The sequence below is a fragment of the Papio anubis genome, chromosome 6 (assembly GCF_008728515.1).
Source record: "Papio anubis isolate 15944 chromosome 6, Panubis1.0, whole genome shotgun sequence".
In the NCBI taxonomy this organism is placed as follows: domain Eukaryota; kingdom Metazoa; phylum Chordata; class Mammalia; order Primates; family Cercopithecidae; genus Papio; species Papio anubis.
This window is the reverse complement of record NC_044981.1, coordinates 12,983,711-13,010,582: the sequence shown is the minus strand read 5'-3', so window position 1 is coordinate 13,010,582 and position 26,872 is coordinate 12,983,711. Positions and strand designations below refer to the sequence as shown.

The following is a 26,872-nucleotide window of genomic DNA, read 5'->3' as shown; positions in this document are numbered from 1 at the left end:
TCTTGCAGTTTAATCAAAGAAAACGATAATGACGCTAGCAGGACTCTAATTTTGAAAAGACATTAGCCAAGCCAGAGTCATTTCATTACTCTGCACTTCAGAGGCCGACTAAGAACGGGAGGGATCCTAAGTAATGTTTCTTCTTCCAAAAGGAACAGCAAAACCTGCCTAGGTGATAGGAAAATCTGCCTGCCCAAGCAGGTGTGCGTGTCAGGCATGGAGATGAGCTTCAGGCCGGCCAGTAGCTAAGGCTTTCAATGTAAAATCTGCTGCCTAAAACTTTTCCATGACCTCCAGCGGCCCTGCAGAGCCTGTTCGGTGAGCTGCTCAGGAACCGCCTGGAGGCTCGCGCGAATGCACAGCCACACAGGGGCGTCCACAGCTGCAGAGGCTTCTGCCTCGTCCGCGCCAGCTGTCCCTCGCTCTGGGCTCCTCCTGCCCAGAGTCGCTAGCAGCCCGGCACCCCTTCACTGCCCTGTTTCAGATTAGACTGCGGGAGCTCTGGCTCGCACACGCCCAGGCTCACCTGGAAGATGCCGCTGCGCGCCCCCTCCCCCACCTCTCCACATGTTGGCCTTTGGGCATCATTCCAGCAGGGACCAGCAGCGGCACTCCAAAAATCACAGCCATGTTTTACTCTAAACAGGCATCATTCAACAACTCCACAAGTCTCTAGGGCTCTGGGCGCTGCCGCCAAACCGCCTCTCCAAACTGATGCCACCCGAAGAAAGCCCATGTCCGTAACGCAACCCAGCAAACCCCGTATCCCATCATAATACGAGGACGGGGCAACAGTTCAGAAGCCCATGGAAGGAAAAAGCAGGAGTCAGCTCTTTTACCACCGACAAATCGCCTAAGCCTCGGCTTCCAAATGAAAATCCCAGACTTGCTCTTTTAACTGTTTCAAAACCCTCATTTTGGGGACCATATACATCAATGGGATGTACAGGGTTGCGAGCCCGGGTTGGGCTGTGGGTGTCACTCTGCAAAGTGCTCGGCGGGCGGGTGTCATGTCTGGGTGGAGTGCGGATGTCCCCGCAGTTCTCCAGGCGACAGACGCCGACGGTGCCCCCAAACTGAGACAGCCCGAACCACCTCCCCGCCTCCCGCGCTCGCCGCTGCCGCCCCGACGGGCCCCGGCACTCACCGTCCCGGGCGTCCTCCCCTCGACTGCAGTTGCTGCAAATGTGTTTGATCTCCTTGCCTAGTTGACAGTGGATCACAAAGGACACGTTGTTGTTGTTGTTGGGGGCGGGCTCCTTCAGGGGCTTCATCCTCAGCAAATAAAAAGCTTTCTTTTTTGGTTTCTCGGCGCTCGCGCCTGGCACCGCGCCCTCCCTGCAGCGCGGCGAGCGGAGCGCAAACCTCCCCGGCTTCGCTGCGCGCGTGGGCTCCGCCATCCGGTCCCCGGGCGCCCGGGGCCGGGCGCTGCTCCGGCCCCCGCGCGCTGCCACTCGCGCCCCTCGGCCTCGCCAGCATGCCCCCGCCCCGCCCGCGCCGGTCGCTCTACATAAGCACCGCCGCGGCGGGGCGGGTCGGGGAGGGCGCCGAAAGGGTCTTGACCTCGCCGACCTCGCTGCCCGAGCCAATCCGGATCCCGAGGCCGGAGGCGGTGGCACGCAGGGCGCTCCTCGATTCTACCTGAGACGCTCCACTCCCACCTCTCTTGGGGTCTCACGTGCACATCCTCCTCTGGAGGCCCCACCCCTCCGGAAATCTCAGCACCAGCTACTGAGAGCCTGCCGGGTTTGCAGCTACCTTCACTCTCAAGAGCTCCAGGGCGGAACGCCAACCCCCTCCCCCTTTTCTTCACGCCTAAAGCTGCCGAATGAAAGCAAAATGTTTCACACGGAAAGCGCTGCGCTGGGAGCCCTCGGGTGCAAGCGCCCCTCCAGGGCCACAGCAAATTACCCTCTCCAGCGGGTCCAACCCATAGCCCTTGACTTTCACTGGAGCAGACAACCTGTTACAACATAATTGATGTTTTCACCTCCCATAGAAATTCTCCGACCCGAAGGAGATTGTTTAATGCCAGGGTCATTAAAAAGGAAAATAAAATGCTGATTTTATCAAGACTCAGAAACAACAATTTGCGACTTTGGGACTGTCAGCTAATTTGGTCAAATCACTCTCCAGCTGTTTTAGCACAGTAACTAAGGCTTAGCAAAGCAAGGGACATCTACCAGGCTTTCCAAAGGGAGAACAGGGTCTTTTCTTTAAAAAACAAACAAACAAAAAATTGTTTTTAGAGATCGGCTGTCACTCTGTCGCCTAGGCTAGAGTGCTGTGGCACAATGACAATTCGCTGCAGCCTCGAACTCCCGGGCTCAAGCGATCCTCCTGCCTCAGTTTCCTGAGTAGCTGGCATTGCAGGGAGAACAGTGCCTTTAACGAACCATGCAGAACAAATCAAAGCTCAATAACTTGTAAATATTATTCTTCAGCCACGGATGTGCCTTATTAAAATCATGCTATTTCTAATAAACCACCAATTCACACAACAATCCCGACTCAGATATCGCCAATCCTATATCACCTTTTAGAGAACTAAGGCTTAGAGAAGGCCTAGATCACAATCACCTTGTGTGCTTATTTTAAAAATAGAGATTACAGAGCCCTAAATCCTGATATTCTGATTTAGTAGGTCAGTGCAGGGTCCAGGAATCTGTACCTTTAACGAGCTCCCCAGGTGACTTTGATGCAAAGCATAAATGGAGAAACAGGTGTTTACAGCCAGGTGTGTCTGCCCCCAAGCCTGTGTTCTTTCTACCCTACTGCATTCACTCTGAGTCACACCCTTGTCCTCTTTTCCAACCTACCAGAATAATGTCAGTTAAAGAATGCACTGTCACTACCAGTTGTTTCTAGGAACTTCCTCAAAGCTAATTTCACAATTCCCTGTCACTGCCTCTTCCACAAAAGGCAGGTCTTTGCTAGTCTCTCCTCCAACCGGGCAAATTCTACACATACAGTTGCCTCACAGGTAACAGGGTCAACGATCCACTGAGGATATTAAATTACTGTATTAAAATAAGCTTCTGATCACTCCAATGCTACCACTCTATCATTTCTACTACTTCTCATCTGCAAAATAGTGTGCACAAATCAGCACGATAAGAGCTTCATTTTCATTCTGGAGTTCGGAAAGTCAGTGTCCAGCTGCCATCGCCTCCTCCAGAGGGGGATGGACGTAGAATGCAGGTTTCTGTAATTAGATCTCGATCCCTCTTGGTGCCCATTGAGGGCTTCAGCAACCGCCCCCTTTTACTGGATTACCAGCCAGGCCAACCACAGGTGAATCCACTACGTCTGCTCATGTCAGATTCATGTCACTTGGTCCCTGGCTAATTATAAGCCTCATCTTAGAGGTTACAAAGGACCTGTTTGTTATACTGGTTGAGTACACCAGGGAATTTACTGCATTGTGTTCTGAGCAAACATTTGTTATTCTCTTGTGTAATTCCTTGGGCCCCTCTCCCAAACTATCATCCCTTAACTCCCTTCTGAAAAGAGGAGGTTGTGTATTTACCAGCAAAGTACATGTTTCCTTAAAAGTGTATTTTAAATTGCATGCCTTTTCCGACTTACTCTCTGCCCCACAGGTTAGAACAGTGGACCTGCAGAAACCCCATCTGACCTTATTAAAGCAACTGAGAGTGAAGCAATCTTTTATTCCCTTGCAGAATACTAAGGGGCTCTGTATGTTTCTATCTTAATTGGCCATCAGGCATTGTGATTGTGTCATACAAAAAAACTGACAGAGCCACCAGCTAAGCCTCAAATATTAAGGGATGTGCCCTGGGCTGTAGGGGCCCTTTGTTCAAGTTAAGTGTATAAAAGCCACAAAGTTTACCTGGGAGAGCCATTTCTATTGTTTGAGGATCCATCTTTCTAAACTGTCCTCCCTGAGTTTGCAGCCTCTGATAGTGCTGTCCAATATAGTATCCACTAGCAACATGTGACTGTTTACATTTAAATGAATTAAAATTCAATAAAATTCAAATTCAGTTCCTCAGCTGCACTAACCACAATCCACATGCTCAATGGCCACACGTGGCTAGTGGCTACTGCATTGGGTAGGGCAGATTGTAGAACACTTCCATCACCATTGAAAGTTGTATGAGACCATGCTGTTCTTAGCAGATGTGTGCCTTTTAGTGTCTCAGATTGAATTCGAGAATGATTAGCTTAAGTTTCAGAAGCTAAGAAGTGCCATCTCTTATTGTTACAACAGAAGGTGTGTGAAGAAGGGCCCAGGATGGAATATAGCTTAGTGTGGGCAGCAGTTTGGAAGGTGGCTGAATCTGACCGCTTCCAGCACCACCTCCTTGCCTCAGCAGGCAGCAGGGCTGATGTGCACACTGTCCCGCATTTCCTCTTGACTCTGCTCTGTACCCTGAATGCCACCTCAGTGAAGAATCACTACTGGTGTCCATTATTATTATTTCCTTGTATCATTTATTTATTTATTTACTTTTTTTTTTTTTTTTTTTTTACCAAGATGATCTAAATGAGGATGAGCTCCTGTGATCGCGCTCAGTGTCACTTAGCTGTATGACAGTCTCCTTCCCATCCCTGATTTAGGATACACTTAACTTGCAGATCCCCTTGTGAGACTTGTTTAGTGCTCTAAGACCCCACTACCCAAAATATGACCCCCAGGACCAGCAGATTCCAGGTACCTGCGAGCCTGTTAGAAATGCAGCACTTCAAGCTCTAGCCCAGAATCTGCATTTAAACCATACCTCCGGGTGATTTGGATGCATATTGAGGTTTCAGATGCACCCTCTAGAAATCAGCCTACCAGAGCAACGCATATTTTCATTCCAAAGTAAGTCGTGGATAGGATTCTTGATCTCATGGAACTTGAAACTTAATGGGAAGGGCTGGGTGGGTGGCTCACCTCTGTAATCCCAGCACTTCGGGACACTGTGGTGGGTGGACCACCTGAGGTCAGGAGTTTGAGACCAGCCTGGCCAACATGGTGAAACCCTGTCTGTACTAAAAATACAAAAAATTAGTGTGGGGCATGGTGACCCACACCTGTAATCCCAGCTACTCAGGAGGCTGAGGCAGGAGAATCGCTTGAACACAGGAGGCAGAGGTTGCAGTGAGCCAAAATCGTGCCACTGCGCTCCAGCCTGGGCAACAAGAGCAAAACTCCGTCTCAAAAAAAAAAAAAAAAAAGAAATTAATGGGAAAGAGGGTGCACTCAATCCAAGGGCATATAAGAATAACAGGAGACACCAAGCTGCAAACACGTGCAAATTTGTAACCAGGAGTAGCCACGGAGATCTATGAATTTAACATCGGGGGTGTGGGGTGGGCCATATGTAAAGGGATTTCTGCAGTGATTATTGTGGAAGAGATGGCGTATATGCAGGAGGAGTCCCCTGGGAAAGTTGATCTGAAGCAGTAGGGGGCAGAGGGTGGTAGTGGCGGTGGTGGTAGTGTAGGGAGACTGCAAGCTCGCAGACTAGGAGTTCATGGGGTGGGGAGGTCAAGGATGGGCAGCCATTGGCCTGGCAGGACCTGTTACAGCCAGCAAATTGACTTTTCCAGAAGATCCCACCATTAGGCTGATGTGAGGGCAACTGCAGACCTTGAAATCCCCCAAATCTGAATGTGAGAAGCAGTGTGTGATCTCCTGTGAACTGAGGCTTTGTTCTGCTTTCTACCTGCCTATGCTCCTCCCCATTTTTAATGCCCAGCTATTAGGAGACTTTAAAGAAACCTACAATCAAAATTAAGGGTAGAAAATTTAAAATGCTCACAAAAATGCTTTCACTCTTACGGGAAAAGACACAGCAGAAATACAAAATATTAAGGTCAACACAGGGCAAAGCAATGGAAGTATACTCAAATAGAAATTACTACACATATTTAATGTAAGAAAATATTTTTATAAAAATCTTCTTTTCCTCTCTCAGTATTTTTTCTTTGATTTGAACTCAAACTATTCATTCAATGTCCGCCCTGCTTCTGTGTCTCCTTTCTTGTTCCTCTCCGCCCTGCAGTGGGTTGAATGGTGTCCGCCTCTCTCAGAGATATGTCCCTGTCAAATCCCTGGAATATATGGGTGTGACCTTATTTGGGAAAAGTGTCTTTGCAGGTTTAATTAAGTTAAGGATCTTGAGATGAGGAGATCATCCTAGATTCTCTGCATGGGTCCTAAATCCAGTGATAAGTGCTTTTTATAAAAGACACACAAAGGAGAGACACACAGACAGAGGAAGAAAACACAATGTGAAGATGGACTTGGAGATGGGAGTGACACCGCTGCCACAGGAATGCCAACAGTCACCAGAAGCTGGAGGAAGGGGAGGAACAGGCTCTCCCCAAGAGCCTCTGGAGGGATCTTGGTCCACCTTGAACTTGAACTTCTGGTCTCCAGAACTGAGTGAGAGAATAAATATCTGTTGTTTTAAGCTGCTAACTTTGGGATAATTTGTTACATCATCCCTAGGAAAAACACACTCCCTAAACATTAACAATATGTGATATTCGTATTACAAGAATAGCACCTATATTTTTCCAGGTTTGCTCTAAATGTGCAGTATGTTAAAACCAGAACTGCAAGCTCATCTACAAAGTGTAGATTAAGAACAAGGTTAAAAAGTACTTCCAAATGGTTCATGGACACAGAATGGTGCAGCACTGCTGCTATGTGTGTGTGTGTGTGTGTGTGTGTGTGTGTCTGTGTGTGTGTGTGTATGTGTGTGTGCTGTTGTTGTTTTGGGGGTATTTTTTGGTTTGAGTTTTTTGTTAGTTTTTTGCAGATGCTAGACTGGAAGTATGGAAAGGAATGGAAGAGAAGACTATGATTAAGAGGAGATATAGCTTCCAGGCTGTCTCATATTTGGTGTAATACATTTATATTTTGACCAAGGAGATGTGATCAGAGCTTGCTGTGAATGGCTAGTGAAAATTCTTTAGGAAATTTAGGGGTATGTAAGTGGAGGTCATATTCAGGGTCTGAGCACTGGTCCAGCTGTATGAATGGTTTATGTCTGGCATCTGTTCTAATAGACTGAATATTCTTTCTGACTCTTACATGTCTAGTTATTAAACATTTTGAATGTCACTCCTGCATATGATTGACAAGCTTTGATTGCCCCACAAGTAAGGCTTTTCCACCACAGTGTTTTTCTGCCAACTGTGATTTGAAGCCTCAAGCGAAAGATCCTTTGGCTTTAGCTTTTCCCTTATTATCTCTTGATCAAATCTGGCAGACTTTTGGTATAAGCCCCAGGGAGAGGTTAGTGGACAAGGGGTTTACAGAAACAATTCTGTAAAACAATCTAGCTGAAATATCTAAATGTGTGAGCAGTTTTTTTGTGTTAAGTGGGGTTTTGTTTTTTATTTTTTATTTGTTTATTTTAGATGAGGGTTGTTTCCCTAAAACTTTGAATGGAAAGTAGTTTTACTTCTAGGTTTATGATAATTATGCTTACTAAGGGGATTGCTCTGTGAAAATTATCCTTTGAACACTTAGCAGATAGCAACATGATGAGAAGGAAGATTGGAATCATTTTAGATAAAACAGGTGGAGAAAGAGGTGATTGAGGGAGAACTATCTAGAATATGATTCCTGTAGTTCTTTGATTGAAACATTACTTTGGAAGACTCCTTTCTCTTTCCGCATTACCACTGAAGAGAAGAGGGCTGGGGTAGACTAGCTCTTAGGTTCAAAAAAAAAAAAAAAAAAAAGGATCTTCTCCAAAATAGGCCATGTTCTCAGAGTGAATATCATTGTTGTGGCCATGACAGAAAGAAGATCAGGTATGGTGGAAATTTTTCTGCAAAGTCTTGTAACATCAAGCATCTTTAAAGCCTATATTACTAATATCCAAGGAAGACTCTTATTCTAAGTTAATAAATTTAGGATCAGGTATTGCTGCTCATGTCTGGGGATAAATAGGAGAGAGATTAGGTAGAGGCTGAAAATTATCAGAGATTAGTGAGACTTCTAGTTGTTCCAAAGTATTCAGTTTCTTTACATTTTGCTCCCAACTATAAATCCCATTCTAAATGAGATTTATAGACGGATAAACACAGCCTTATGTTTTCTTCTTGAAATCGTTCTTCTTTTTGGCAGATTTAGACACTTCTAGATATTTGTCTTATAGTCATAAAAGTACCAGAATATAAAGGTGGTATTAAGTGTGTTTATATTACAATAAAATAAAATAAAGCAGCTGGGAAGTCCAGCAATAACGGAATGACTTCATAAATTGTGGTATATTTATAGCATGATGCCACTAAAAAGAATGAGTTAGACCTAAATAAGTGGACCTGGAAGAATTTCCACAATATGTTGTTAAATGAGAAAATTAAAGTTCACAAAACTGACTATAATGTGATCTCATTTTTGTGAAACAGATATTGTAGACATTACTAGTGTCCTCCAAATATTTCTGACTTGCTGTCTTCAGGCACATGGTAGGATTGCAGTTGGCACAGCCAGAACCCTTTGTGAGTGGGGCCATTCCAACCTTTAAATGATAGCTGAAGTTCAAGATAGCAGCTACTGCTTCCCTTTGGGTTCTGAAGTGAGGCAGTGATGAGCTCAGACTACCTAACGACCCACAACAGTCCTGTAGTATGAGACACAAACTTGTGTTGTGTCACGCTGCTGAAATTTAGGAGTTGTTTTCACTGCAGTACAATCTAGCCTATCAAGACTAATAAAACAATGAGAAGTGTGTATGTGTGTGTATCATATATCACCTTCTTTAATATAAGTTGTGTATATATCATCTTATTTAATATAACGTGTGTATGTATCACCTTATTTAAACATTATACCAATATCACAAGATGGAAGTAGTATTTCCACTTTTTACACTTCACAAAACAGAAGTTCAGTGAGATTAAATGAATTTCCCAGGTCACACAATTAGCATTTGGCCAAGTAGAACTCTGAGTCAAAATGAGTTTACAGCAAAGCTCACCTTTCTGTCTCTAAACATTCCTCTGACATTGAGAAAGCGGCTAGGTAGTTTTTCTTCAGAGGACCCTCAGCACTATTTTAGGAGAGAGCATATGGCATCATAAAACACAACCAAGAAAGGTTATCAGACTACAGGCACAGGACATAGAAACCTTGACTGCCATGCCGAGCATCGCTGCTGGTGGTAAATAGAACAGGGATAAAAATAGGATGCATAGGTTCTTATCTATCATCTGTATTGGCAGATCCCTGCTCTTTTAATCTTTAAAACAGACTGCAGTTGTGTACTGGCTGATGTGATCCTTTTAGGGCTGGGATTGTATCTACATTGTGGTGAATCCCTCAGGGCTGTTTAACAAAAGCTCACCATCAGCTAATGATAATTGGCCTTTAGGACAGAATCCCGATTGTTTATACTGAGCAGGTGCTGGAACAAGGTAATAGGATAATGTAACATTGGCGAGAAATGGAGGGTGGAGTGGCCCTTTTTCCAATTGTGAGAACTTTAGTTACACATGCAACATAATGGTGGGGGGTGGGGTGGGGCAGGGAGTTGTAGGTAGCCAGCTCTGGGAAGATTTAAAGTGGATGTCACTGGTGTATTCAAGTGAGATGTGCAATTTATTTCTTCCATGGAACATATGATGTCTAATTCACCGAGGAAAACAATGGAATATGCGCTAAGACTTGTGAAGTGAATGATCAAAGGAACATCTCTAGTTCTAACAAGGCAGGTTGTATCTTGATTCCACACTCCAGGGTCCTGTGATCCCTGAGCTTCCAAAACAATTTTTTACAGTACAGAAGCCATGCTGAAGAGAAAAGATATTTATATTTATACATTATATGTCAATAGAGCTTTTCCTCCATGATACATATTATATCCACACAAATTAATATAACAGTTTGTAGCCATTTTACATGTAAGAGCAATGTTGCCTGCAAGAATCAAGGGTAAGTCAAAAGCTAAGAGGAGTCTAAAGAGAGCTCATATAAAGGGAGCTTAAGGGTAGGAGAGCAATACATGCATGTTGTATGTATGTTGTAGAGATGCACGTGGATATATATGGAGAGATATATGCTCTTATGTATAGAGACATTATATGTATATACTCTATATACTCCATACTCCATAGAGATATAGTCTAAGTTCAAGATCAGCCTAGGCAACAGTGAGACCCGGTCTAAAAAAAATAAAAATAAAAAGAGACACACAAAGAGATATTTTAAAAACCCATTCGGGTTCACAACAATGAGTTTGCAGGGAAAGAAAGACCACCAGCGGGAAGAAGGGGAAGGATGTAAACGATGTATCATTTAGTGAGCTTCTGGTGTATCTGAGAAACTACTGGGCTTTTTATTAATAAAAAATTTAAAGATATTCATTTGTAAAATATATTTAAAGAATAAGAAATATACTAAATATATATTACAAACAAATGGTATGTAGTATTTTATATTTTACATAGATTTTATATTTTTAACTGCAAATTTTATCACTTAATGTTCACAATGGTTACAAGGTTTGAGGTATTTCCCTTATAAGGAAAAAGCTGGTGAGAGGAAGTTGTGCAAAGCTATATTGCACAGATGTGCAAAGCCCAAATCTGAAGTGAATGCAGACCAGACATATCCACTCTCCACCATATCATGCTGCTGTCCAGAACTTTGCAAATAAGAAAGAGGCAAGGGGAGGGAGAGTATTAGGACAAATACCTAATGCATATGGGGCTTAAAACCTAGATGAGAGGTTGATAGGTGCAGCAAACCACCATTGCACATGTATACCTATGTAACAAACCTTCACGTAAAATAAAATAAAAAAAGAGGCTATATTGACAAAGGACTAATATTCGGAATCTACAAGGAACTCAAATAACTCAACAATAACAACAACAAAAAGCAAATAAACCCATTAAAAATTGGGCAAATGACACAAACAGACATTTTGCAAAAGAAAACATACAAAGGGACAACAAACATATGAAAAATGTTCAACATCACTAATCAGAGAAATGCTTACTAAAATCACAATGAGATACCATCTCACACCTGTCAGAATGGCTATTATTAATACTAAAAAATAAAAAAAAATTAACAGATGTTGGTGAGGATGTAGAGAAAAGGGAGTACTTATACACTGTTGATGGGAATGTCAATTAATACAACCTCTGTGGAAAACAGATGGAGATGTCGTAAAGAACTAAAAATAGATCTACCATTCAATCCAGCAATCCTACTACTAGGTATATACACAAAGGAAAATAAATCATTATATTAAACAGATACCTGCACCCATATGTTTATCACAGCACTATTCACAATAGCAAAGATATGGAATCAACCTAAATGTTCATCAACAGATGACTGGATAAAGAAAATGTGATAATGTGATACACACACACACACACACACACACACACACAAAGGAATACTACTGAGCCATAACAAAAGAATAAAATTATGTCTTTTGCAGCAACCTGGATGGAACTGCAGGCCATTATCTTAAGTCAAATAACTCACAGACAGAAAGTCAAATACCACATGTTCTCACTTATAAGTCGGAGCTCAACAGTGGTTACCAATGGACATGGACATAGAGAGTGGAATAATAGACACTGAAGACTCAGAAGGGTGGGAGGATGTGGGAGTGAGAAATGAGAAGTTATTTGGTGGGTACAATGTGCTTTTAGGGTGATGGCTACACTCAAAGTCCAGGCTTCACTTCTCCATAATATATCCATGTAATAAAAAATGACACTTGCGCTTCCTAAATCTATTAAAAATTTGTTAAAAGAAGCAATAATGAATGAAAAATATCTTTCCAAGGCACCCTAGAAAAAAAATTCCTGGAAGGCTTCCTAAAGATGAAGGGTCCATCTATCCATCTACTTATTTATACTGGGAGTAAATCTATCTTGTCAGTTTATAGATTATTTTTAAAGTACTGAAACAAATACTCTTTCTATCTCAAATCTTGTAATTTATTTTTAAAAGCATTTTAAAACATACTATTTTTCTTGGCAGTCAGCAGGTTGAAAAACAGAATTATTAAATTTTGACAAAAGAATCAATCCTTAGAGAAAGTCTGAGTTATGATAAAAAATAGATAATAAATCAACATATATTTATATTTTACCAAATCTAATGCATAGAAACAGTTTATAGGAATCTTGCAAAAATTTTAACTATGTGAAATCCTTCTTTCAGTTTCTCTTTTTTTAGTTCCCTTTCTCTTTCTTTTCCCAAATTGGCAATATGTCAGGGATACCTGAGGTCTCAGGTTAAAATCCTCTGATCTCATGAGATAAACCTTCAAATCTGTCCATTTCTTAAAGGCAAAGAAGCCCTACCATTTCCACTTAACTAAATCCTAATCTAAAATTTACCTTAAAAATGAAACACACTTGTTTTGCATGCAAGGTAAATGTATAGGCACTGCTCCATTACCTAAACCTGATGCTCAAAAGTTTAAATTCTCAGATATACTTCAGGGCATTAATGCATATGACTTACCAGCATAACTCCTCAAGCTTTTCTGTTAATACATTCATGAGCCCACAGAGGGCATATTATCATGTTTGCATATTCAGATCAGCTAATTTTTCTTAAATGGTGCATATTAAGACAACTGGGAACTGTTTAGAACATTTTATACACAGTTTGGGAACTATTACCCATCATTATATGCATTTAGAGTTGACTCTCCAGGCAGGCATTGGTACAGACAAGTTTGGTTTTTGACAGGTGCACATGATCAACCAATAGGTCACACTGCTTCGATCTTATCTATATTTTCCAACAGAGAAAGAGTTTAGCCTTTTCCTTATGCTGCTTTTAAGCCTGAGGGTAATACAGAAGACACATGATAATCACAGGAAATGCTTTCTCCTAAAATTTTTCCTAGGTTTTGTTAACAAATAAACAATAAGAGAGAGAGGTATTTCCACGTAGAGTACTGAAATGAAAAAAGAGAGCTGAGACATTTTCCTGTGAATACATATTTGTAACTGCTAACCCCCCCCCTAAAAAAAGTAGACATGTATATAATGCTTTATAGTATATGTTGACATTTTATCAGGCCGTGAAAGAAATAGGATAGCCGAGCTAATAGAGCAGGCATTTTTCCCTTTACCTGAGACACAATGTTGCTTGCTGAAAGAAATGAACAATGTGCCACTGTGCTCTCCAAAATGATCTTAGCTCAAACTGTATAAAAGAGGGAAAAGCGAGGTGACTCAGGAAGGAAAGTGCTCGTTCCCTGCAAATGCATAGTTCAGTGTTCATTGTAAATACCAGCATATGCTTGGTAACATAAAGAGACTGCTGAGAACTGTTTAGACCACTAAGTATTGGGTGGAGGAATGAACGAGTCAATAAAATCTTCACAGTTCAAATCCAAATCAGTCTGAATCCAGGTTGATACTACTCTCCATGTTGCTACCCGCATTAATTACCTGTCAGTTACCCAGACTGAAACTTCCAGTGATGACAGTCTTAGAAATTAGGGAAATTCCTCATGGATATTCTATTAAAATCTACCTATCGCTCAAGCATGATCAGGAGGATTAGGAATCACAAAGGTTTCACACCAAAGTGAGAAGGAGGAGAGAAGACCAGAAACAAGACAGTACTTCCCCAAAGTGGGGGACACACTATTTATTGGATGTCACTTTCTAGGCTGCCAGGTTTCTGTTGACAGGTGGCACTGAATCAAGAAAAGAGACTGACCTTTTCTGGGAGAAACTGAATTTCAGAATACTACAGAGAAGCCTTGAGAAAGACTTCTGGGCTATTGCAGGTCACGGTGGGGAGAGGGCAATGAATAAACTGGAGTTGGAATCTGTAGTCATATGCTGAATTTCAAGTCCAGCTCCAAACCATTCTCATTGTCCTCTTGTGCAAACCATCCTCCTTTCAAGGTCACCCTTTCTTCTCTGCACTTGAACCCTCTGCACTATTCTTCTTCTGAATATAGTGCCAAACCTTGTTAATTTTTCTTCCCAATTTTTATCTCATTTATGATGAAAAAATGCCCCAAAGCTGAGAGTGGGATGAGATGGCATCCTCATTTCATTCTTTAGAAAATGAATTAAAGTAACAACCTCTTTAATTATTGATTTTCACAACTAAAAATCCATCAACATCATTTGTAATTTATTAAACACCTGTCTTTATTTATCACAATATTACTTGCATGAAATTTTCTATCAGTGGAACCACTTCTGACACAGTCTATCCCCTGATTCCATCATAAACTTTTCCTAGGAATCAATTATTCCAGAAAGTCAACTAAGTTAGATTTGATTACAAAGACCAAACCTTTCAGAGGGGTTAATCCTCAAAGTGATCAATACATTCTTCGATTGGTAAAATGAAGGCATTGGACTAGGAGAAGATTGCTAAGGCCTTTCCAAAAACGTAATTCTTTGACTCTAACAGATGCTAAATTGCAACTGGAAGATTGTCTTGGGGAAGAAAGAAACATAAATAACCTTGTTGGAAGAGGAAGAATGACACTCTAGATTGAAGTGAGAGCTTGCAGTGAGCATTTACCTTTCTAAGACATCAAATCGTGACCTACAGCCAAGGCAGGCTTAATCTTCCTCTATAGCTGCACCTTCTACCACCTTTGTTTTTCTCTCTTCCTTCCTTCCTTCCTTCCTTCCTTCCTTCCTTCCTTCCTTCCTTCCTTCCTTCCTCCCTCCCTCCCTCCCTCCCTTCCTTCCTTCCCACCCTCTTCCCTCCCACCCTCTTCCCTCCCTCCCTCCCTTCCTTCCTTCCTTTCTTCCTTCCTTCCTCCTTCCCTCCCTCCCTCCCTCCCTCCCTCCCTTCCTCCCCTTCCTCCTTTCCTTCCTTCCTTCCTTCCCTCCCTCCCTTCCTGCCTCCCTCCCTGCCTCCCTGCCTCCCTTCCTTCCTTCCTTCGCTCTTTCCTTCCTTCCTTCCTTCCCTCTCTTCTCTTTCTCCCCCTCCCCGTCTCTCTTTGTCTCTCCCTCCCCCATGTTTTTTTTTGGAGACTCTGTCACTGAGGCTGGAGTGCAGTGGTGCAATCATGGCTCACTGCAGCCTGAACCTCCTGAGCTCGAGAGGTCCTCTCACCTCAGCCTCCTGTGTAGCTGGGACCACAGATGTGCACCATCACACCTAGATAAGTTCTACATTTTTTATAGAGATGGGGTCTCACAATGTTGCCCAGGCTAGTCTTGAACTCCTGGGCTCAAGGGATCCTCCTCTGGCCTCAGCCTCCCAAAGTGCTGGGATTCCAGGTGTGAGCCACAGCACAGGGCCATCCAGCACCTTTGCTATCTGCCACCGTTTCAAGCTTAGCTGCTCCAGATAACTTACAGTTCCCCAAAACACCATGCCTTGTCATGGCTTCCCACATGCCCTTTCCTCGTCTCTTTCTTGTTTTTCTGATCGTAGCAGTGAGAGTGCCATTTTGGAAGACATCTGCAGCACACCCTGACCAGCAGAGTTCCCTGCCCAGTCCTTTGTGCCACCTTGGAACTTACTGCTAACTGAACATTTATTGTAACATTCTGTAAGTATTTAAGTTTTTCTTTATGAAATATTTCAAATACAAGACAAAAAATGATGAATATAATACTCTCCACCTGGGCATTATTTAGGTTTAGAAATGTTAACATTGTGTCCTACCTGCTTCAGTGTTTCAAAAATAACGTAAAGGAATACAAATTACAGATATAGCCGAACATCACGGATGCTCCCTTTTCCCACACCTTTTCCCGGAGGCAAGTACTACCCTGAAGTTAATGTTTGTGTATCCTGTTGTACTTTTACCATATAGGTATGCATTTGCAAGCATTAATGTAAAATATTTCTTCATAGGCTTCCAACGTCCATACATGGTATCACACTTTAAGAATCATTTGTAACATTCTACATTTAATTCAACATTATGTTTGCTTTTTTGTTTTTTGAGACAGAGTCTCGCTCTATCACCCAGGCTGGAGTGCAGTGGCGTGATCTCAGCTCTCTGCAACCTCTGCCTCCAGGGTTCAAGCAATTCTCTGCCTCAGCCTCCCGAGTAGCTGGGATTACAGGCACCTGACACCATGCCCGGCTAATTTTTGTATTTTGTTAGTAGAGACAGGGTTTCACCATCTTGGTCAGGTTGGTCTTGAACTCCTAATCTCGTGATCCACCCACCTTGGCCTCCCAAAAGTGCCGGGATTACAGGCGTGAGCCACCACGCCCAGTCTCAACATGTTTTAAGATTATTGCATGTTGGTTCATGTAAATCTAGTTCATTCATATTTCCTGCTGCATTAGTATTCCAATAGATGATTATATCACAAGATTCTTCAACTCTTACAGAGGGTTTTTTAGTTGGTATGTAAATTTTTTTGCAATGACAATCCTCCAGTGAGCATCCTGATCAATTCTCTTTTGTACCCATGTGCAAAGGTTTCTCTAAAGAATATAAGTAGAACTGAAATAGCTGTGTCATGGGGTATGCGCAACTTTAGCTTAACTAGATATTGACAGACAGCTCTTAAAGTGATCGTAACAATTACCATCTCATCAACAGTGTATGAAAGTTTCTCTTTCCACTTCGTCATTACTTGGTATTACCATTATTTCATTAGGGTTTTCAGAACACTGGGTGATTTAATTCCTGTATCTTGATTATCTGCAGAGTATTCAGGTTTCTCTGTCTACAAATTACTTGCTCATATTTTGTCCACTTGTATATTGAGGTTTTTTTCCTCATTGATTTATATAAACTCTTTTCTTCTGGTATAACCATTGTTGTTGGCTTTATGTGTAGTACCAGTCTTTCAGTCATAATTTTGTTTGTGAGTCCTTTGTCATATAAAGGTTTTTTTAAAGTTAAACTTACCAGTTGTTGATTTGATGTTTTGGTGCTGTCTTGGGACTTTTTCTTTTCCTTTTCTTTTTTTTTTGAACAGGTCTTGCTCTGTCGCCCAGGCCAGAGTGCAGTGGCAATATCATAGCTCACGGCAGCCCTGAACTCCAAGGTTCAGACAATCCTCTTGCCTCAGTCTCTCGAGTAAGTTGGGACCAGAGGTGTGCACCACCACACCTGGCCAATTTTTCTTTAAGTAGAGATGAGATCTCGCTATGTTGTCCAGGCAGGTTTCTAACTCCTGAGCTCAAGCAATTCCTCTGCCTCAGCCTCCCTAAATGCTGGGATTACAGGCATGAGCCACTGTGCCTTGCCTATTTTTGGACTTTTAAATAAATTCTTTTCTATGACGAGGTTATGCAATCTTCACCTATATTCTCCTTTTAAAGTTTCAATGCTTTGCTTTACATATTTAGGTTGTTAATCCATCTGGAATTTGTTTTTATATAAGACGTGAGCCAGAAAGCCAATTTATTTTTTACAATATGGAAAAAAAATTTTTTCCTGAGTACTGCTTATTGCATAGTTTATTTTTTCTATACTGATTTATAAAGCTACCTTTGTGAGATACCAATGAGCCGAGTTATACTGAATATTTTAAATATATTTTTATGTATAAGTCCTGGCGTTCTTTGCACACTAGGGTAACTATAGTTAATAATAATGTGTTGCATATTTCAAAATAGCTAGAAGAGAGGATTTTGAATATGCTAGCCACAAAAAATGATACATGTTCGAGGTGATGGATATGCTAATTATCCTGATTTAGTCATCACACAATGTATAAGTGTATTGAAGCATCTCATTTGTACCCCATAAATACATGGAACTATTATGTGTCAATTAAAAATAGAATAAAACTTGAAAAAATGGCAGGCAGAAGAATAAAAACTCTCTTTTTCCCATCCCCCATATATTTATTTATATATAAATATATACAATACTTACTTTAAATATATATTTATATATAATATAGATTTACTTATATATAAATATAGATTTACTTATATACAAATATATAATATAGATTTACTTATATATAGATTTACTTATATACTAACATATAATATATATTTACTTATATGTAAATATATAATATGTAATATATATTTATTATATAATAAATCATATATCAATGTATTAGAAACTTATAATGTATTATAAATTTATAATATATAAATATATAATATATAAATATATAAATATATATAAATCATATACAAATGTATTATAAGTTTATAATATATTTATTATTATGTTTTTTTTGAGACAGTGTTTCACTCTTGTTGCCCGGGCTGGAGTGCAATGGCGGGCGATCTCAGCTCACTGCAACCTCCATCTCCCAGGTTCAGGCGATTCTCCTGCCTCAGCCTCCCGAGTAGCTGGGATTACAGGCATGTACCACCATGCCTGGCTAATTTTGTGCTTTTAGTAGAGATGGGGTTTCACCATGTTGGTCAGGCTGGTCTCAAACTCCTGACCTCAGGTGATCCACCTGCCTTTGCCTTCCAAAGTGCTGGGATCACAGGAGTGAGCCATCGCAACTGGCGATACATTTATAAATTTTAGAAATTTACCAAATAGTTTGCTGACTTGGGTTAAAATATTATATTTAGAATTTCTGAATTTAATTTATGTTCATAAATTAGATTGATCTGTACGTTGTCTCTCTTACATGGTCCTTCTCCAGTTTTTAGATCAAGGGTTGTATTACTCTAATAAAAAGATTTGTTAAACATTCCTTCTGTTTCTATTGTCTTGAAAAATTTATGTAAAATAGAGGTCACATATTTAGTCTCTGGAATAGCTTATATAAGTTAAGGGTAACCCTTCTTAAATGTTTATTAAAACTCATCAGCCTAATTGATTTTTACTGTAGATCTGATTTCTTCAGTGATTGTTGTGATTTATTTTCTATTGCTTCTTCAGTCAATTGGTAGTTTATAGTTCATCTAGAAAATTTTCCATTTTATTTAAATTTTCCAATTTACTTGCAAGAAGTTGATCATAATATTTCCTTCAGATATTTTAAAATTATCTGTTAACTGTGCCCCTCCAATACTCTATGTTTGTGCCTTCTTTTGTTTTGTTTTTGATGGCTCTTGCCAGAGATCTGCCTGTTTTATTAACATTTTCAAAACACGAAACTTTTTGTTTTCTTTGATCTTTGAGTGTCGATTGTATCTTGGATTTTCTTTCCATTAATTTCATCTCTTATTTCTATAATTTCTTTCTTCAGTCTTTGGGATAGTGCTGCTGTATCTTCTCTTATTTACTGAGTTGACTGTGTGGCTAATTCACTTTAAATATTACCTATTTCCTAACATATGCATGCAAGGCTACAGATTTCTCTCAAAGTACTACTTGCAAATCTCATGTATTTTGTAAGTAGTTTTAAGTTATCGTTCAGTTCTAAATATTTCATATTTAGAAATGATTTACTTTTGATGTATGAATTTCTTAGGTAGTTATTTAATTCCAAACATATGTTTTAAGCAATATCTTTGACATATATATCACTTTATTGCTATTTTTTAGAGAAAATACTTTGCATATTAATAGTTTGGAATTTACTAACTTTTTTATGATCTAGCTTGTAACTAGTTTTCTTACGGGTCCATACATTATTTCAAAAAATATGTAGGCTTCAATTGTTAATGTGTACATTAAAAAAACATGTTACTTGAGTTGTTTAAATCTCCACTAAAATTACTAAGCTAACTAATGTATAAGTTACTGTGAAAAGTGTGTTTTAAAAAATATTCATTTATAATTTTGGATTAGTTTTCCCTTGTAATTTTAATCATTTATGCATTTTATATTTGGACGCTATTTTGTTAAATTTTTATATCTTCTTATGAAATATTCCTTTTGTCATTATTAATGAAATAATTAAGTATTAATCATTTATCATTAAGTATTAATACATAATTATTTATCTATAATCATTTACCATTAAGTACTGATACATAATTAAGTATTAACAAGTATCATTAAGTAACAATTTTCCTTATCTTTAATATTGTTGTTAGCTTTAAAATCTATTTTATTTAATAGTAATATTGGTATGCTAGTTTGATTTACTTTTGGTTAATATTTGCCTATTGTATCATTGGTGCATCATGGTTTTTTTCTACTTTTAGCATAGAAGTTTAATCTATTTATAGTTGTTGTGATTCATTTGTTTCATATTATTTTGGTTTTCCATTTGTCTTTTCACCTCTTGATCTCTGACTGATGGAGTTTTCTTTATTCTTTCTTTTCCTTTCCTCTAATTTGGAAGTTACATATTTTGTTTCTTTTTTTTTTTTAATAGTTGTCATTACAACTTTAACATATTCTTATGCTTCTGGCCAGTATATCCGGAACAAGCCCAGAATGCTGAAATCTGATCACCCCTCTCTGTTACTTAGGTTTGCTTTTAGTTCTACCTTGTCTGTAATCCCATCCCTTTAGAAAAAAATTCCATCATTGTTTTATGTTGTTTTACTTTTACAAACATATTTATCAACTTCACATCTGCTTCTTCAATCTCACTCCTTCCTTCTTGGTTCAATTTTCTTCTTTCTGAATGACAGGCGATTCCTTCGTTTAGTGAGGGTCTATGATTAATGAACTCAGACCCTGAGTTTACTAGCATGAATCTTTATATATTTTAATTATTATTAGCTAATAAATGTATGTAAGTAGTTAAAAATTTAAATAGTGCTAAAAGTAGTAGTCTCCTGTTCCTCACTTCCCCAGACATAACAATTTCCACTGTTTTTTCTTTCTGATCTATTCCGTATGGTATTTAGCTCTAAGTTTCTAAATAGTATGATAGTCTCTTAATTCATTAATTTATAATTCTATTTACTAACTGTATACTATAGTAGCAGACTGAGCTCTCTTAAGCCATTCCATTCCCCTTTTCCTCCTCCATTTTTATATCATATTTTGTTAAATATTCAATTTTCACATATTTTAATTTTGTTAAAATTGGTTCTTTGGAATTCTACGATTACACTTCCATTTTAAAAAATTTTCATTTTTCCTGGAGTTAATAATCTCTTAATTTTTTTCCTGAGTCTTCTTTGAACTGATCTCTAATTTCTTCCACACCCTTCAACAGCTTCTCAGTATAACACCCCAATCAGCCAAATATTTCAGACAGGGTGCCTCATTTTGGAGCTATGATTATGTGCCTAAATCCAGATGCTTTTGGATTTAACTTCTCCAAGGGGGGGAAAAATCCCACCTCTTGAGGGAGTGACAGTGAAGTTGCTTTACACCACCCCCTTTTACTATCTTTTGTGTCACCTAATATATCGTATTCTTCATCTCATTTCTCAGGGCTTCGTTCTGATTTTCTTTGATCTTCCAGTTTACTAATTCTTTCTTTGGCTGTGTCCACTGTGCTATTTAATCAGTGTTTTAATTTCAAAGACTATATTTTTCATTTCTAGATATTATATTTATTTCTTTTCTAGTCTGTCTTTTTTTGTTGTTGTTTTTCATAGTGGTTTCTTTTTCACTATGGCTCCTATTTATTCTCTATTTCTTTTCTTATTGTAAGCATATGTATTTGATAGAAACCTTTATATCTTATTTCTAGTTCTTCATTTGTTGAATCTGCTGACTTTATTCTAGTCTATTTCTTCATGTGATTTGGAGTTTTTTCATTGTGAGTTTATACTTAACAGGATTCTTTTCCATTCCTTAAAGAGTAATTTTTTATTTGCTTCTATCAATATCCCAATGACCCTAATGGCCTGGAGGGTGGGAAATATGTTCACTTTTAGCTCCAGGATTCCCAAATATTCTGGGTACTAAAAATTTGGATCACATAGGCTTTCAGTTTCAATTTCTCATAGGGACTTTCCTGCCTCTACAGAGATCCCCTGGGCTTACAGCTCCTTGCTATTTTCCTTACAGGCAAAGTTATTGTTTTGTCTTTTTTTTCCAATATCCAGTTTTATCTATGGGTAGGACTTCGAGGAGTCTTCCCTTAATCAGAGTCTTAGCTCTGCCCTTAAATGAGAATTGAAACTCTAGCCCTCAGTGTCTCAGGCATGTATCCAGGTCAGACACCCCAGAGTAAAGTCAGTTCAGTCTATTATGCTGCTGAAAGTTCTTCTGATTATTTCTTTACGCGTTTGTTTCTCTCAATTAGTGAATGAGCATTTCAAAGGCAAGAATCAACTTACTAACCATTTTTTCTCTCTGCTCTACTATCCCAACTCCTAGCAAAAAACTTGGCAGAGAGTAAACAAAAGCATGGTTCATACTGATAGAAGAGCTAGAAAGAAATTATTTAGGCAGATAGCGAGGATGAGAGTCCTCAGTAAGACTTCCTTTTAATAAAAAGCAGTCCTGAAATCATTTCTTTTCTAACAAAAAACAGCCTGAAAAATCAAGCTGCAAGCATAGATAAGTAAGCTAGAAGCTTACACAGGTGAATGCTGGCAGCTGTGCCAATAAGAAGAGGCCACCTGGGGGTTAGGCATGTTCAACATGGAGGCTCTATCTTCCTTTTTCTTTGTCGACCATATGTGCAGTATAGAAGCAGGCAACATGGCATCGGCCAGGTAGAGAATCCATTTGCATAATAAAAGATTAAGGTGAGGAGGCCAGCTTCTTCACGCACTATGTAAATGGCATACCTGGTCTGACCAATCTTTTGTGCCCTATGTAAATCAGACGCTGCCTTCTATGTAAATCAGACGCTGCCTTCTGCCTTCTCAAGCTTGTCTATAGACCTCCCCACCCCCCAACCCCGTGCATTTCACCACAGAACCGGAAGACCCACACGGGAGCCCCCGTCTCGCTGTAGGAGAAAGAGCTTTTCTCTTTCTTTCGCCTATTAAACCTTTGCTCTTTTTTTTTTTTTTTTTTTTTTTTGTGACGGAGTCTCGCGCTGTCGCCCAGGCTGGAGTGCAGTGGCGCGATCTCGGCTCACTGCAAGCTCCGCCTCCCGGGTTCACGCCATTCTCCTGCCTCAGCCTCCTGAGTAGCTGGGACTACAGGCGCCCACCACCGCGCCCGGCTAATTTTTTGTATTTTTAGTAGAGACGGGGTTTCACTGTGGTCTCGATCTCCTGACCTTGTGATCCGCCCGCCTTGGCCTCCCAAAGTGCTGGGATTACAGGCGTGAGCCACCGCGCCCGGCCTAAACCTTTGCTCTTAATCTCATTCTTTGTGTGCATCTGTGTCCTCAGTTTCCTTGGTGTAAGGCAATGAAAAACAGCACCGCTTCAATATTTGCTAAATGAATGGGTTTAATTTAGATGAGTTTGACATCTACTAAGAAGTTCTGTACAACTTGTCACTTGCAATATGGTGTCTAAGACACAGATGAGAGATACGTCAGAGAATAAAGAGAACTGGAGAGCAATAATTGGGAGATGTCTGTGGAACCTGATTGCTCTGACCTCTTCTTCAACTGGTTTTTTTCCTCATTATTTGAAATATTGTTTAAATTAAATAATTAACACTATATTAAGACCCAAGACTAGTACTCAGAGGCTATATTTAGCTTCTGGCTACCTGGTTATGCCATGCAGTGAAATGAGGCAAGAAGCTTTTTGACAATTTAATTAACATCTTTCTAGATTTTCAATTTTTAAAATATGAAGCCCTATGAAGGGGCTTCATTTTCAATGTATTTACAGTGCAAGAGGAGGAAACTCTGATTTCTCCTTCAACATTTATCACTGGGGATTTGGGTAGGGGATTGGAGGAGGGAGAAAGAAGGAAGAAAGGCCTTGTCTTCTATTAACCTAGAGTTCATCCTTCTTTGCAGCTTCCTTTAAGTCAGTGGTTTAACTTTGGGACATGGTAAAATAACAATGTGTGTGTTGTCAGTGGATTTAGGGTGTGAGAAAATAGCAGATACTAATTAGGATTTTGAAAGACCTTTCATACTGGTGAAAAAAAAAAAAAAAGACACAGAAACATACTTATGTCATTGCCGTAATTGGGTAAGCCTGTGTATTCTGTTTGGAAATTTGCAAGGCTTATCACGTTGAATACTTGACGTTTTCATTATTTGAGGTCTTGAGCAAGCTTTAAATGAAGTGTGTTTAGAAAGTACTGTGCACGTGATCTCCCCCTCCACAAACACAAAACCATTATAGTTTTATCTAATTAAACTACTTCCATTTCTTCTTCAGTGCCTGCCATAAGAGTGCTGGCCTCTCTCAATAGTGGTCCTCATCATCCAGCTTATTTCTCCATATGGCGACAAAATGCTGATGAGGAAGTTTCAGTTCAGTTACAGTTATTTTTTTCTTAAGAAGAAAATGATGTAGGACAGGACTTTGTAAAAGAAGAATGAACCAAAAAGTAGAAGGGAATATTTTTAATGACATCAGAGAAACTGCGTAAGACCATTTTCTGTATTGCTGGCCTCTTTAGAAAGTATTTAGTTGGCAGGTATTTGTGGTGTAATGGAATGAGCTGTTGTAATCACTGAGCACTGACATATTCGTTGGCTCTGTAAGGGGAAAATTTTCCAGCATGGGGGAGTCCTGTGGAGATACAAGCTAAACCTGCCCATCTACTGCCCTGCAAACCAGGGCCACCCCTTGGGTGCTAGGGTCCTCATCTATAGCAGCAATTTGTGTCACCCTGGGTCAGTGTGTTAGCACTGATCTCACCTGATTTATAGAAGGAATGGCATCCTGGTCAGCAGGGGTAAACAAGGGACAGGTAATAGTGACATGGACAGGAGGCAGGGAAATACTGTGTAGAAGAGGGTGGTTCCCTGGCAAAAGCCCTATCCTCAAGCCTGGAAACTACGGCCCTAAATGAGGAACGTTATCCCTGCTTTCCTGCCCAAATGTTGCCTTTTTGGCCTGCCTCACCCCCCTATCCTATGCCCATATAAACCTCAGACCCCAGCTGGCAAAGAGACAAGTGGCTGAACATCCAGAGAAAAAGCAACTGAGCATTGAAGACTATAGAGAGATGTGGCTTAACTTCAGATGGCACGACTTCAGAGAGGAGCCTGGTCATCTCTGGAAAAGATCACCTTCATCCTACACCATCCCCTTTCCAGCTCCTGATTCTCTGAGAGCCACTTCCACTGCTTAATAAAATCCTCTACATTCATCGCCTTTCAAACAGTTCATGTGATCTGATTCTTCTGGATGCCAAACAAGAACTTGGGTATCAAAGGGGCAGGTGCAGAAGGCTGTCACCCTGACCTACCACTGAGCTGTCAACACTTAGCCATCCATAGACAGCAAAGCTAAAATTGTAGCTAAAATTGTAATACACCCATAGAATGCTGCCATGGGGCTGGAACCCAAAAGCACTCAGCCCGGCCCTGGCACCCGCACTCCTGTGTGCTCTCTCCTGTGAATGTCTCAACCTAACAAGTTCAAGTGAGTGAAATTCATTTCTGCTGGTGCTGAAGTGGTCAGCTTGTCCAAGAGCTGGTGCACTCCAGTTCCCGCCCACAACAAGGTCAAGTCAAGGGTACTCTTCAGTCTCAACAGGGCCCAAAGTCAACCACAGGTGGGAGTGCTGAGCTCCTTGGGACATCTGATCAACTCCCAAGGCTGGGGGTAGATACAATGGAGTTGGAAGGTTGAAGAGTATCCCAAAAAGCAGAAACAGAGGTCTAAGGGTGGCACAGGTCTGGTCTGGGCCCAGGGCTCCTAGCTAAGACAACTACTGCTTTGCCATCCAAGCATCTCATAAAGCCTTAGAAAACTGCTGGTAAAAGGACTTGCGGGGTGCCTGTATAAACTGGCCATAAAAATATGGGATAAGAGGTTGTGGAAAGCCACAAGAGGCCTCTGAGGAGGAAAGCCTCCTAACTGCCATCATGTTCCCATGCTCAGAGCGAGACCCGCTCTTTTACCTGTAAACACTGTGTTCAAGGAGAAAGACACTCCTTTAAAACACTGAAATGTGGACAGATGTACAGGCTCCTAATTAAGCCCACTCCCACCAGCTACTCTCCGAGAAGTTAAAGATACGCTGTTTGAGCACGAAGGAGATTCATTTAAACCACTGTTGCTATAGATTACGCCTATGACACATTGCCCCCCTTTCACTGTTTCGTCCTGAACATCTGCTTCTTAGATCTAAGTGATTGTACTCAATAAATAGTGTGGAGACCAGAACTCTGGTCCCTTTGCAGCCTCCATTTTGCAACTGGCCCCCTGGCTCCCACCTTTATAAACTCTTAACTTGTCTCTTCTCAATCCTTTGTCGCCACCGGACTTCGGATCCCCTATGGGTAGTGTTGAGACTGGTCTCCAACAGAAAACATCAGAAGAAACTCTCCAAAGTGGGAGTTGCAGGGGTGAGGTGCTTCTGGCCTGGGTCAGAAACTCTGAAGTTGCATTGGAATGAGCAACAAACCCAACAAACCCAACATCTATCTTGCTGGCCTCCCAGACTATATGTTGGTATAACCTGCAACTCAGACAGCACTTCCTGGATGAAACTTTCTTGACTACCCAAAGTTATTCATTCTACCCTCAGTGACCCGGAAGCATTTTCTTCATGCCTCACCTCTCACTTGGCTTTGTGAATATGTGTTTATGTTTCTATCTCCCCCTGTAGACTCTGAGTCTCTGTGGAAAGCAATTATATCTTCTTTATATTTGTGCCTTTAGTTCCTGGACACATGAATAGCAGTGATGTTTGGAAAATTAATGAATAGATGGCTTGTCCTCCTGGAAGTCACCTTTTTGTATTAGTATTTCATAGCAGATTACTAATTACCATGCTAATGCAATTAGATTACTAATTAGCATGCAAAGTTATAAGATAGGCATTATGATGCCAGGGTAAATATTCATCTTGAGTGGTTAAATACAGTAATTTCCTTCTTGAATCTTTGTTGCAGCAACAGGTGGAGTGAGACACACATTGTTCTAGGAGATCTGTATTCCTTGGAGGACTCTGTCAAGTTCAAAAATGTATAGGAGCTTTACCTTCTAGTCACACTGATGGTACCTTACACCTAAATCCTGCTTTCACATATGTTATCTCTTTGATCCTCTCAAAAGCCCTGTGAGATGAGTAGGCTC

At 40.4% G+C, this 26,872-nt stretch overlaps 1 protein-coding gene across 22 annotated transcripts in view; it reads right to left on the bottom strand.

Moving 5' to 3' along the window:
* The window catches only part of PHACTR1 (phosphatase and actin regulator 1), a 576,315-nt gene that overhangs the window by 272,950 nt on the left and 276,493 nt on the right, over nucleotides 1-26,872 (bottom strand). The window contains exon 1 of one of the 22 annotated variants that reach the window (XM_021936600.2): nucleotides 1,148-2,250. The exons of 20 other annotated variants lie outside the window; for them this stretch is intronic. In XM_021936600.2, the coding sequence (XP_021792292.1) occupies nucleotides 1,148-1,400 (253 nt within the window). In that variant the 5' untranslated portion in view covers nucleotides 1,401-2,250. Of the gene's footprint in view, nucleotides 1-1,147; nucleotides 2,251-26,872 lie in introns of those variants that run through there. One more of the 22 variants, XM_021936596.2, reaches the window with a different exon arrangement.